Below are 12,821 nucleotides of genomic sequence, written 5' to 3' on the forward strand. Positions count from 1 at the left end.
GGAAACTGTTTTTCCTTTGATTACAAAGTAATAATTTAAAAAAATCAAAAGACACTTTAGTTGTTTTTAATAAAACAATCCTGGAATTTAAATTAAGAGTTTCTTGCTGTAAAATGCATTAAATCCAGCAGCAAGACCTTTTTTACCGAAAAGCTAGCTTGATTGCACTGATGTGTTGATGTATGTTGGATAGTGTTCGATTTCAAATGTGTATTTTTTGACACCAATGTACATATGATACAAAAAACAATAAAAATGTAAAAAGTGATGACCAAAGTTATAATTTAACTCCTTTTAGTAGTTAAAGCAAAGAAATTCAGTTTATGTTAATATGAACAACAGTGACATTGTTTCCTTGTCTTTCCATTTAATAATAAAAAATAAAAAAATTAAATAAACTAAAAAAAAAAAAAAAACTTTTACAAAACATTTACTGTGGCAATGTTTGTTGATGAACTCCAACATCTGAAAAAGGTATTTACAGTAAACTCTGAACACACATTTACATTTTCTACAATATTTTACACTTTTCCTGAGTAAAGTATATAAAAAGAAAAATAGGGATGGGGTGGAAGGGGATGTGCAAGTGCCATTTTTATCAGAATTAAATAACATTTTAGGAAACCAAAACATGTCTCCATTTAAAATTAAGCTTATCGCTACAGTGAAGAGTTCACAATTTGAAGTGCATGCTGAATAATATTTTTTTTAAATTATACGTTTAACAATCTTGCCTTATATAAAACACTGAATGAGGCTCCCGACTTGTTACAAAACAAGAGAAAAACTTTAGCCTTCTTTTTCCTAATTAGTAAATAATAAAACCTACAATTTGTGTTTTTTTAAACAGTAGGAGACTTAGGTTGTTATTCATTGAAAGGCTTTCATCTCTTAACCTGCCTACAAATACAGGCTAACTGATTAATGCAACTGGTCACAGCAGGAGGGACACTCTTCGTCTCCTCTCTCCAGCCCGCCAGGGCATCCAGAGCTTGTTTGGGGTCGCAGGGAGACAATTCATAAATGCAGTATATGGCTGCCAACTGGACCTCCCATGGAACACCTGCAGACAGCAGACAGTGTGATGTCAATTTTTTACGTAATAAAAGTATTTTACACGAGGAACCACAAACTTTAACAAACATAAATTGTAGTTTTAATGTTCTATCATTATTTTCATTATAATGAGGTGGTAAGTAAACCCCCATTTATGCATTAAAAGGTTTAGGTAATAACCAGACAGTGTGACAGCACTTTTTGACCAAATATAACTAAATATATTAACCACAGTATTTTACATGCAGGTTTAGATGTCATACCTTCTCTCTGTCCATGCTTTCCAAACGTGTTGATGACAGTGGCAACAGTGCTCACACTGGAAACACAATTCTCCTTCAAGCCCAGCTGACCAAGGAGTCCTATTTTAAAGTTGAAAAAAATAAAATCTAAACTCTCAATCAAAATCAACAACCATTTTTAGTTTATAAAGATACAGTAAAAAAAAAAAGCAGACAACTGACCAATGAGTCGAAGTACACCAGCAATGGTCACATCAGAGATGGGCTCTTGTTGATCTCTTGGTTGTGACACCCACAGGTTGAGCAGAGGCCACAACTCTTTACTGTCAAAATACAATTAACAAAATAAATATAAAAGTAAATAAACATACTTCATTTACATGTCTAAAGGAAGCAAAATTAACCAATATAGAAAAATAAAAATGTTCAACAATGCACAAAAGCTTTCATACCCTAGTACATTTTCAAAGGTCCACTTCCACTTTTTGTGCGAGCACAAGAGTTGCAAAGCATAAACCTGTTCCCAGGTTTCAGCTCCCAAGTCGTCTCCATAACGACCGTGCTTGACGAAAGACTGCTTTGACCCAGACTTAAGTTCAGTCAACGTTCGGGAGATCTGCTGCTCAATGTCCAAGGGAGGATTCTGTAAGAATATGCCAAATACCTTTATTAAGTTTTAAATTGTCCACTTCAATTTGCTTGAAGAAAAAACAAATGAGCATTAAAGCACAGATAATAAACATATAAGCTTATTTGCTTTTTACAGAACCACTCCTGTTTTGGGTGTTTTTGACATGTTCTTGTTGTATTTTTCTGATTATGGAGGACATTTCTGAAGAAAATTAAGCTTAAAACTGCATTTATGAGTATTTCTTTATTCAAATTATTATAGATTAGGAGCTGGCGTAACAATGCAGGTGGAAAAAGCCTTTAGGTGGGACGTAAAATCTATTACGGCAAGTAACAAGGTCCATTCTGATACATCCACTTGTAGATGACTAGATCCATACATGTCATTGTTTTCCTGGCTCAAAACTGTACATTGTACATATGAATACTGATTGCCATTTGTGTTGCACTGCTAATGTTAGTGTGGGGCTTTAAGCAAGCGATGGAGTGTAAACAGATTGATTTCGTCAAGTGGGGGCGGGCTTACTCCACATCAACAGTCCCACCCACAATTCAGCGGCAAATAAAAAAAAAAACTAATACTGCCCTGCAGAAACTATGTCCTAGAAAACAACACAAATCTGTTGATTTTGGCTAAAAACAACATAATTGTAATTAAAAGACGACTGGGAAAGTTTTTACATTGAATCAAAAGCACAAAGGAGTGGAACTGTAAATGTTTAGTCTGGACTAAGATGTAAACAAAATGTGAGAAATGTAATCTCTAAAAGCACCTTTTCCCAGTCAAGGAACGTTGAGAGGCAGCTGAGAACTCCATCTGGAGCTCTAAGTTTGGAGACGATGTGGATGGCCTGACACAGACAGCTGGAGTGTGATAGAACAGCGGGCCACGTTGACTCTATGAACAAAATCAACTTGGAAGAATCTGGAAAATCTACAATGAAAATAAGACCAGAAAAGAATTTATATACATATGACTGATAGATGACAAACTGTGTCAACTGATAACAAAAAATTAGAATCTTGATGTGTTTGGTGGAGTTTTCTTCTGAAAAATGTTGCGGGCGCAGAGACACGACATTTATTGATGAAAGTGAAACCCTTCAGAGGAAAACGGATGAAACGTCAAAATAAATCACAATTTAACCCTACATTTTTCTAAGAAAATAACTCAACAAATGACAAGACTGAAGACAACAGTTTGTCAATCTATTTTCACAATCATTGCCTCACATGTAAAGTGACCAACAAATAGTTCAACATTTTAAAATATGAGTTTAGAAACATGTTGGTAATTAGTTGTGAAATTTATTATGATGGAGCCCATCTAGTTCGAGAATTTTTATTACACAAGACACATAATTTTTATGAACAAGACAAGCAAAATTTAACTTTTGTGACAATAAATTTCAAGCAATTATACAAAATCAAACTCGACTCTCACAGCTTTTATCATAATGCCATGCATGATTTAACGTGCTTAGAGACAAAGGCTTAATTAAAAATAAATGAAAGATAGATGATGTTTTTTTTATTTTTTATTTTGGTTGGAAAATGTTTGCGCAACCATTTTTTCTTTTTCTTTTTCAGTTTTAACAACAATGTGTACAAGCTATTAATGCTGTGTTCACAATATTAAATACATATAATTAATATTTTTAGGGCTCAATAAATTAGATTTATACTTGGAAAATTCTAATGACTTATTTTCGCCTTTGTGTGACTAACTCTGTTAGAAAAGCGGCTTTGCACCGATATAAAATCACGTTATATTTGTAATGTGTGAAAAGTCGCTTTAAAATGTTGCTTACAAGCGCACAATCGCATTCTCTGCAGATCAGCTAAATAATATTGATCGTGTAAATAATTATGGTATGTCAAGAAGCATTGTAGGTCTTGAAAGAAAGACTTCAGGACAGGGGTGTCAAACTCAATCGCACAAGGGGCCAAAATCCAAAACACACTTTAGGTCAAAGGCCGAACAAGATAAACATTTATTAAACACACTAACACTAAACTTTTAAAACTTTAAAACCGTAAATATTTAAAATAATTATGAACTAGATATATAGCATTATCTAAGATCATGTTAGAGTGAAGGCCGGTTCTGGTCTTGGACTTCCCTCCAGCTTATGATTTATGGCCGCCATCTTTTCTGCCACCATGTCCCACTCTATAGATTTGCAGCTTTTCCAACTACTTAACTACTTTTAGAGACCCATTAACCCTTCCGCTCTCTTTGGGGTCCAGATGACCCCACTTTTAATGTAAACAAAGGAGAGCGGAAGGGTTAAAATAGATTGTTGTATGTGAGTGAAAAAGTTTAAAACACTAACCTTCAATAAGAATGCTGTAGGCCAGGATGCGAGCCCTCTCCCAGTCTCCCTTCTGTCTGCAGATTCCTGTGTAAACTCGACAGAGCGCCTGCGTGTAGTTCGTGCTGAGGGCATTTCTCTCAGCCTTCAGTTTGTTCAGGATGGCCCTGGTCATGTCATCTGACTGCAGGTTAAATAGAAATGAAAGAAAAAGAGATTGAAATGTAATCTATAAAAAAACTATATATATGTTAAATATTACTGATAATTTCCTTTTTCTGTTGAATTTTTTTTCAAGTTGGGGAAAAATGAAAAATTTGCTCCATCATCACTTAATGTACAAATTTGTCTTTTTGTGCAGTCTAAAACAAGGCAAACTGAAATCTAATCCTGAAAATGTTATTTTACCAGATAAATCACTCTAAAAAGATTGAATTTATAGATTGGAAATAGGATTTCATGACCATGTTTAATGCTTAAACATTAAATATTCACAAACAACTTTGTTTTTAGGGCTTTGGATAAATAAGGACAACAAAGTCCAACTCACCAAACCACACTGGCAAATGTCAGCAATGACCTCCTTCTCTTCATCTCTCAGTACAGGCTTTGTAGGCCGATTTCCTACATAAAGGTGACTCTGGACAACAGGCAGCACATCAAAGCATTGGTTCTCGATCTTCTTGAGAGCATTAATGAGGACATTCTCTTCAGACGATTCTTCAGTTTTTATGGACGTTGCTAGATGCGTCGGCTTCAGAATGTGAGGTGAGTTAGCTTTACATCTTCCATTTGATGATACTGAAGGTATTTGATTACACGTGGGAGAGCTGCTCTCGAGCTTCAGACATTTGCTGGCTGTAGGTGGAGACCGAGAAGACAAATGGACAGCTGGATTTTTGTCTCCCTTTGTGTCTGTCTTGGTGAAAGCTGTTAAAGCAGAGCTGTTGAAGCCGGATACCTGGCTGTCAGAGGAGGTAGGTAAGGATCTGTTTTCAGAAGAACAAAGGCCAACGTTCCCTCTGAGAATGCTCAGAGTACGGGCATGGGCCGAGAGATCCGGATACATGGTGTCAAGAATCCTCATGGAGCTTTCCTGAGAGGAACTTGTCGAGGATGATGAAGAGGATTTGACAGATGTCGAGGGAAAGCGACCGGGAACTGGCACTGCGTGTTTGGGGGTGGCTGAGCCGAACTGTAGTGGTGAAGAGGGGACTCCATTTGAAGGGACTGGGCTGTTCAAAGGTTTGCGACTGGGGGTTAAATGGATCTGGACAGGAGTGTGAGGAGATGCCAACTCATCTCTCGGGGATGGAAATGAAAGTTTTCCGATGGCATGCCTCGGACTGATCGATTTGCCCTGCTTTGGAGGTGTTTTCAGGGGGGTCAAGACAGGAGGAAGAGGAGGACCCATTTCACAAAAAAGGTTGCTGATTGAATCTGGGGTTTGGGGTGTAGATGGACTCGACTCTGAGCCTCTTTTTTGCCGCTTCTTTGCGTTACTTTTCTTGATAGATGAATTATTACTTCCTGCATCCGTACTGCCTTGAGGAAGGTCTTGAACATCAGCCTCTTCAACAATATCCTTTGACTTCATAAAGGAAACAGGACCCCCTTTATCATCAGAGATATCTCCTTTGTTCTTAGGGCCATCTGACTTAACAGAACACGGATGAGGTTCTAATATCTGGGGTTTCAAATTTACCAGAAGGGATGAAGGACTTGACTGTCCACAAACGGAGAGTGTATTCTCCTCCAACGACTTACAACTAACGGTTGCTTCCTCAGTGGATTCAGAAATTGGAACTGGAGAAGTCTTTGTTGCCACAGGTTCAGCAGTTTTAGTGTTGATGGTTGAAGGTGCTATTTTGTCCGCAGAAGAGTTCTCTTCTGCATTCATTTCCAGGCTCTTTTCACAGCTATTATTTGCTGTGTTACTGTTTGTTAAGTGAGTATCCTCTAGTAGTTCTACTGGTAAACCTCCAACCTCCACTGATCCATCTGATGTGGCAGAAGATGACACCAGCGATGCTGGAACAGGCTCCTCAACAGGCGATATTTCCTTGGAAAGATTTGTATTCCCGTGGTCTTTTTCCAGTAACTCAGCAAGGCCGCTGGAGTCGCTCTGTTCCGCCTCTTTTTTATCCACCATGTGTTGGGATTCCTGGGTTGTGGTTTCCAAGAGGTCCACATTGTCCTCCTGAACAGCAGAATGGTTTGGACTGTTGTGGATCTCTAGGGATGACCTAACATTTATAGACTCGTGTTTCTGGGGATCATCAGGGGGAGTTCCTTTAGCCATGTCATCCGTTTCCATAGATTCTATGTCCTTGTTTTGAAAGACAGAAGAGGAAAATACCGTGAAGACAACAAAGACCTCACAGCATCCAAACTTTAGCTAGCTATGAATACTACAACATCAAGACTTTAATCTTTTAAGATTCAAAAAAAGAATATCAAATCATAAAATGTTCATGGAAATGAAGTATTTTAGGGTGTATTCAGAGTGGAAAAGCCTGTTGGTCTGGTCTGAGTCTGCTTAATTTGGTCCGAATCAAGTCTTGATCCTTACATTTGGTCCGTATTCAGACAGCCGACAACCAGACATTTCTGATTCTAGCAAAAGCTTGTAAACAAAACTACGTGACTAAAGATCTCTTCAGATATTGTCCAGGAATTACGAGCAATGACTGGAAGAAATCCTATGCTTTGTAATCCTTGTTGGGATAGTTCAGTTATTAATTTAACACTTCACTGACCAATTTTAAACATCTGTAATCAAGGCTGTTTTTGTCTAGTTGGTCCGCCTTTTCAGACCGAGAAAAACAGGGTTTACAATCAAAATAAATATACAGACACTCAAAAAAATTGCATGTAAACAAAAACACTAAATACGACGAAGTTCTTACCAAGTCGAGTAGAGGAGATATGACAGGAGGCATTGGTTTAAACATCTCTGTTATTTCTTTCACAGTCATTTCAAAGCTGTCTCTGTCTGTAAACTTAAGTTTCTTAGATTTCTTTGTGACTGGGCTCGTTTTTGTTCGCTTCCTGACACATAAGGTCCGAGGAGAATCTTGAAGCTCAACATCATTCTGTTCTTGAGGAGGTGCTTTTGACGAGGAGATCAGAGCTTTTGTCTGGACTTGATCCCTGTGGGATTCAGTGTTTTTTTGAGAACACGATTCTTCAGCTGCTGAATTCAAAACTTGGTTTTGTAAAGAGAGAGGAGGAACTTGATTGGAACTGGACCCTGCAAATAGAGACAAAACAGAGGATTGTAAAAAGAAAACAAAACAGAAAAAACAACTTGAGATCAATTTGAAAAAGACAAGATTTTAGAATGTCTCACCTGGGAAGCACAACTGATCTGCAGGATCTTTTGGCACCACACACGTCCATATGTCCTGCAATAGCAGTTTAAGCTTTTCTGGAGAAGTACACAAAAGATGAATAAATAAGAGTGAATGACTGAACAAAACTTTTTTTCAACAGCACTTTACAACACCATCAGGGTGCCAAAATACTTTAAAATAAAAAACAGCACACAATTACAACAGGTGATAAAATACATTGAAGACAAGAATTTTAAAAAACGACTGAAGGTGAATATGTGTGTACTTGTCATACAAACAGACAAAACTGAGCAAATTACATACCTTTGTCAACCTTTGGCTCTCTGGGTGCGTCTGTTTGAGTCTTTGTGCTTCTGTAGTCTGTTATGAAATAAACCAGATGACTGATGTTTTTTTTTCTTTCTAAGTTACCATAATCATTTTAATTTTAATGGGAATTTCAAACTTGGCCATAAAGCTCCACATCAGGCCAAACATAGAAACGTTTATATCGGTTACTTTCAATCTTACCTTTACACTGTTCTCTTTCCAGTTTCCTCAGTCTCATCTACAAAGGAGAAAAAAAAGTCAGCTAAACCAACATTTTTCTCTCTGATTGTCAATTATCCAGCTGCATACCTGAAGGTCATAAATGTTCCTTTCAAGCAAAGCCTTCTCTCTGGCCAGTTTAGAAATTTGAAGATTCTGACTACAACTTGAGTCTGAAACAAGATAAAAACACAGACGTATAATTCAGTAACAAAACAAGAAGTATTACACAAGCAAAGATTAAGCATATGTTATGAACCTTAAATGGGGAATTTATTTAAATAAAATTTTTAGAACTGACCTTCAAGAAATTGAACTTTACTTTCAAGACTTTCCTTCCTGTTGGATAAAAAACAAAAACACTATTAGATATAAAAAACACATGTTTATAATTATTATATATATGTAAATTAAATCAAATAGGTATTGAGTCACAAATGGCATCATAAATAAATCCAGATATAATACGATGTCTTACAAGCTTTTCATGTTTGCATTCTCCTCCATTAGTTTTTCTACTTTATCTGCGTTTTCCTGACATTTCTTCAAGGAGACCTGTGTTGGTATGAATGAAAACAAACATGAATGGTATGAATTAGTCATTTCATTACTTATAAACAATACTGACTTTGAATCATTGCTTTGTTTGATTACCTGAGTTTGAAGCAAATCGTTTTCGACAGCTGCCTTCTCTGTCCCCAGTTGTGCATTTTTAATCACTTGAGCTTCGGTCAATTCTGAAGAAAAAAAATTTCCCCTTAAGCTGTGGGCGGGACCGTTTAAGCAGAGCAACCCCATCCCCTCTTCCCATCATCCATAACTAAAACCTGTTTACACATTTAATGAATTTTAATGTGAATTCATTTTACCTTTTAAATACTTCAGCTGTTCTTCTAGGTCCTCAATTCTGAGAGATATGACAAATATTAATTTTGAGATTTAAAGCACATAAAAACATTTTTTGAGGGAAAAATCTTGTTTATAAAAATAAAAAAGACCCACAACTTACTTAGTTAATGCTTTTCTGTGTTCTTGTTTTAATTTGTCCATGTTCTCAGAGAGATGTTCACATGATATTAGGGCAACCTGTAAAGATCAGGAATATAAATGTAGCTGGTATTACAAAAATACACACTGTCATCAGAGTAGCATTTGAATCAACTACAAAAACATGAACTTACTTTTTTTTCTTCCAGCTCTGTCTGCAAAGATTTATAATCTACCATCCTCTGCTCCATAGTAACCAATTTAATCTGGAGTTCTTCCAGTTCTTGTTGAAGCCTTATGGTGTCACTGCAAGTGTTCAAATAAGATACATTATTGTATTTCCATTCATTAGTTGATGTTAGTTTTTGAAAGTCTCATTAAAATTGAGCTTAAGGAACATAATTAAAGCACAACATTAAACACTGATGTCCATAGGAATTTATACAAGATGTCAAAACCTGACTTGACAGCGAAGCGCATGACTGGTAAGTAACAACTTTTTTTAAGGACTAATACTTTGAGGAAATTATTACTTTTATTAATAGTTAAAAGTTAAGTTTATAAAGGAAATAATTATTTCTATTTATTTAAAAAAATTAAGCAAATAAAAATTAGGGAGGGTATTATACAGGTTTGCTTCCTCCCACTCCCTTTTAAAATATTAATTTAACTCTTTTAGATAAACCAATTAATTATTGGTTTCAATGTGTCATGCACTGTTCACATAAAAGCTAATAGGTTTATTTGTGGTTGGTAATAATTATAATTGAATTATTTACATGTTTATGAATGTATATTTTCTTTTCAATGTATGACTTTTTTCCCCAACATTTTTTACATTTCTGTATAAATGCATATTTTTGTCGTTTGTACTCCTTTGTTTTATTTTGGCTTTGATTGCTGAAATAAACCCATTTCAAACCAAAATTGATTTTCTTGACCCAGAGACCCAAACTTTAGTGATTTTAAAAAAAAAAATACAATGTAAACACACACACTCCCTATTGGCTAAAATATTGTAAATTTTTGAGTCGTTATTTCATTTTAAGAAAGTCATATATATTACAAAAAATATCTTAAAGAACCGATTTATGATTTCTACATTATTGGCAACATTCACAGATCCATCACCAGATTGTCACTGGTCTTACTACATTTTCTCCACTATCATTTTTAATTATGGAAAATGCGCAGGTCGTGTAAAATAACAAACACAGCATCCTTATATCCTTTAAAAATATTCAATTAAGTCATTTGTGGTTAGACAAAAGTGATAAGTATTTCCATTTGAAACTTACTCTGAAACTGATATCTTTTGTTTCAGTGCCAGAAATGACGATACGTATTCTGTTAGACTCTGGTAAAAGAAAGGCGGAAAAACAATCAAACATTTAGAAGATTTTTGGACAATTCCATTTCTCTCCGACATCGTTGATCGTCTAACTCACTGACCTGATGCAAAGCAGAGCAGTTTGCACAGTTTCCAAAGGCTGCCTCCGCGGCAGTTTCTGCCGTTTTGGTCTGAGTGTCTCCTGGCATCATAGCAACACAGGAATTCTCACCGGAACTCGCAAAAAATTGTTTATACAGCATGTGAAGTATGGTCTGTGACTTCGTAGAAAAATTTCCGACAGGTTCAAAACAACTTCACATCTTCGTGTGCCCCACGTTGATTGAGGACCCAAGCTGGGTCCTTCCAAGGGAAGTCTTATAAAATGCCATAATTTTAACAAATGTATTTCTTTTCTTGTTAGTTGCATTAATGTAAAAAAATCAATAGAATTTAACAATTAACTTAATTAAAAATACTTAAATATATATAAGTAATAACTTAACGAGTTTTTCCAGTTGGCTGTGTGGGTTTTTGTTCAGGCAGCTTGCTACCCTGCCATCGGGTTGGCGCCGTTGGGTTAGCGCATGCATAACACACTTGGAACTGTCTGCAATTTTTTAAGTTCATTAAAAAGTAATGAGTTTATTTTGCATGTTTCAAACATTTTTCCATATGCATTTACAAATTACGTATCGGCTGAAACCAACTATATGTCTTATATATCTACAAGTCTCTTTTATATTTTAAAGGGCTTACGGCCATTACCCGTGCAGTCCCTGGTGGTCTAGTGGTTAGGATTCGGCGCTCTCACCGCCGCGGCCCGGGTTCGATTCCCGGTCAGGGAACGCCTTTTTGCATTATTTGTTTTTTTCTCTTTTTGCTTCTGACGTCATTCTTTTGAAATGACAATCTTTTGAGTTATGAGTACAATACCCATTGCTGCTGCTGCAAGCCCTCATTTTTGAAGTTGCGAAGTGCAGTTTGAATTTGCTTTCACCAAACATAACACACAAAAACTCTTATCGGAAAAAAAATCGCTATTTACTTTTTTCATAATTTTAATGTGTTTTACTTTTTGAACAGAAGAGTGGAATAGAAGTCTTTAGGCGGGCATGATCAACAATCAAATGAGTAAAAAGTTCGAATGCCAAATCCCAGGGCAGATGTTGACTGTGTATGAGAACTGAACTGAACGATCAAGTTCGCTCTTGATTGGTAAGAGTGTTTATCATAGAAATGTTGATTCTGATCAACTCAGACTAATAACTGCTTACTGATGTCATCTGGGTTCAACATAGCGGGGTCTGTATTGTGAAAATAGGGTGACTGAAGTGACTTAATACAGTTGGAGTCAAAAGTAAGCCATCTGTGGGTGACATCACACTCTCTTGGTCCAGTTCTCTTTTACAGTCAGTGGTTGGGAATGGGACAAAATTTCATATTGGGAACAGTGTGCTTAATGTCAATTGCCAGTAGAGGGTGGTGTTGTACTGATCTGAGTCTGTCAGATCCCATTCTCAGGTTTTCTCTCTGTCATTTCAACTCTCCACCCATCATTTTCAGCACATCCACTGGCTCACAGAGAACCATAACTGACACAGTAACTCATTGCTGTAGTTAAAATAAACTTCACTATAACAAACATTGGGAAGTATGGTAATCATTTTGTGGCATTATTTGCAAACACATAGCGGGACATTATGTATTATCTCTAGACATTCAAAATAATCACTTGTTGCGTATAAACTTAGGTACTGTGTTGGAAATGTTATTCTATAGCTCTACTAGTGTCTGTAAGGCTGAGCACAAACTAATAAAAGCATGTGTTAATGCAAACCTGCTGCATTATAATCATTACACTGTGTTCCATCCATTTATGCTGTTTATCCAAAGTTTATTCAAACCTTGCATGTATGTATCTGCCAAAAATGACATGTTTTTTTACAGATAAAACTTCCACTTTAAATTAAAATTCCAATTTGGAACAGAGTAAATTTGTCCTTTTTTGATTTATAAATCAAAAGAAGTAGACAATTTCCTGTCTGTAACTCAATGTGCTTCTCAACAGTTCTTTGTTCTCTGGCATCAGGTTTTGATCCCATAATCCATGTGGTGAGTTTGTCAGAATTTCTGTAGGTCTATCTCTATGGAAAGATAATAAGAGTTCTTTTCTAGCCTCGAGGCTAAGGGATCAACTCTCTTCAAACAGTTGTAGATAGAAGTAGCCATGCTTCTTTAAAGTGGAAGGTGAGTGCTCTCCGGGTTTCCTGTCTGTCCCACAGATAAGTTGTACCTGACATGTGCAAGTTAATGTTTTGGACGTTGTCAGATTTTCTCCTGTTAGCTTTAGGTATCTGCATGTAAGCCTTTGTTT

At 36.3% G+C, this 12,821-nt stretch overlaps 1 protein-coding gene and 1 non-coding gene across 2 annotated transcripts; one reads left to right on the forward strand and one right to left on the reverse strand.

Moving 5' to 3' along the window:
* Positions 1-277: 277 nt before the first annotated feature.
* On the reverse strand, positions 278-10,975 carry ice1 (KIAA0947-like (H. sapiens)). The gene is made up of 20 exons (XM_024268128.2): positions 10,567-10,975; positions 10,413-10,471; positions 9,309-9,420; positions 9,137-9,213; positions 8,997-9,034; positions 8,782-8,864; positions 8,606-8,682; positions 8,429-8,466; positions 8,218-8,300; positions 8,110-8,146; positions 7,903-7,959; positions 7,596-7,673; positions 7,153-7,496; positions 4,794-6,572; positions 4,265-4,427; positions 2,702-2,862; positions 1,751-1,941; positions 1,521-1,621; positions 1,320-1,418; positions 278-1,063 (listed from the first exon to the last, which is right to left on the reverse strand). Exons 1-20 carry the CDS (start codon positions 10,705-10,707, stop codon positions 885-887), a joined length of 3,897 nt encoding a protein of 1,298 aa, XP_024123896.1. The 5' UTR covers positions 10,708-10,975; the 3' UTR covers positions 278-884.
* Positions 10,976-11,220: 245 nt separating this feature from the next.
* Positions 11,221-11,292, forward strand: trnae-cuc. The gene has a single exon. It is a non-coding gene; the product is annotated as a tRNA-Glu (tRNA).
* The last annotated feature ends 1,529 nt before the right edge of the window (positions 11,293-12,821 follow it).

Source organism: Oryzias melastigma, linkage group LG16 (genome assembly GCF_002922805.2).
Source record: "Oryzias melastigma strain HK-1 linkage group LG16, ASM292280v2, whole genome shotgun sequence".
NCBI classification, from domain to species: Eukaryota; Metazoa; Chordata; class Actinopteri; order Beloniformes; family Adrianichthyidae; genus Oryzias; species Oryzias melastigma.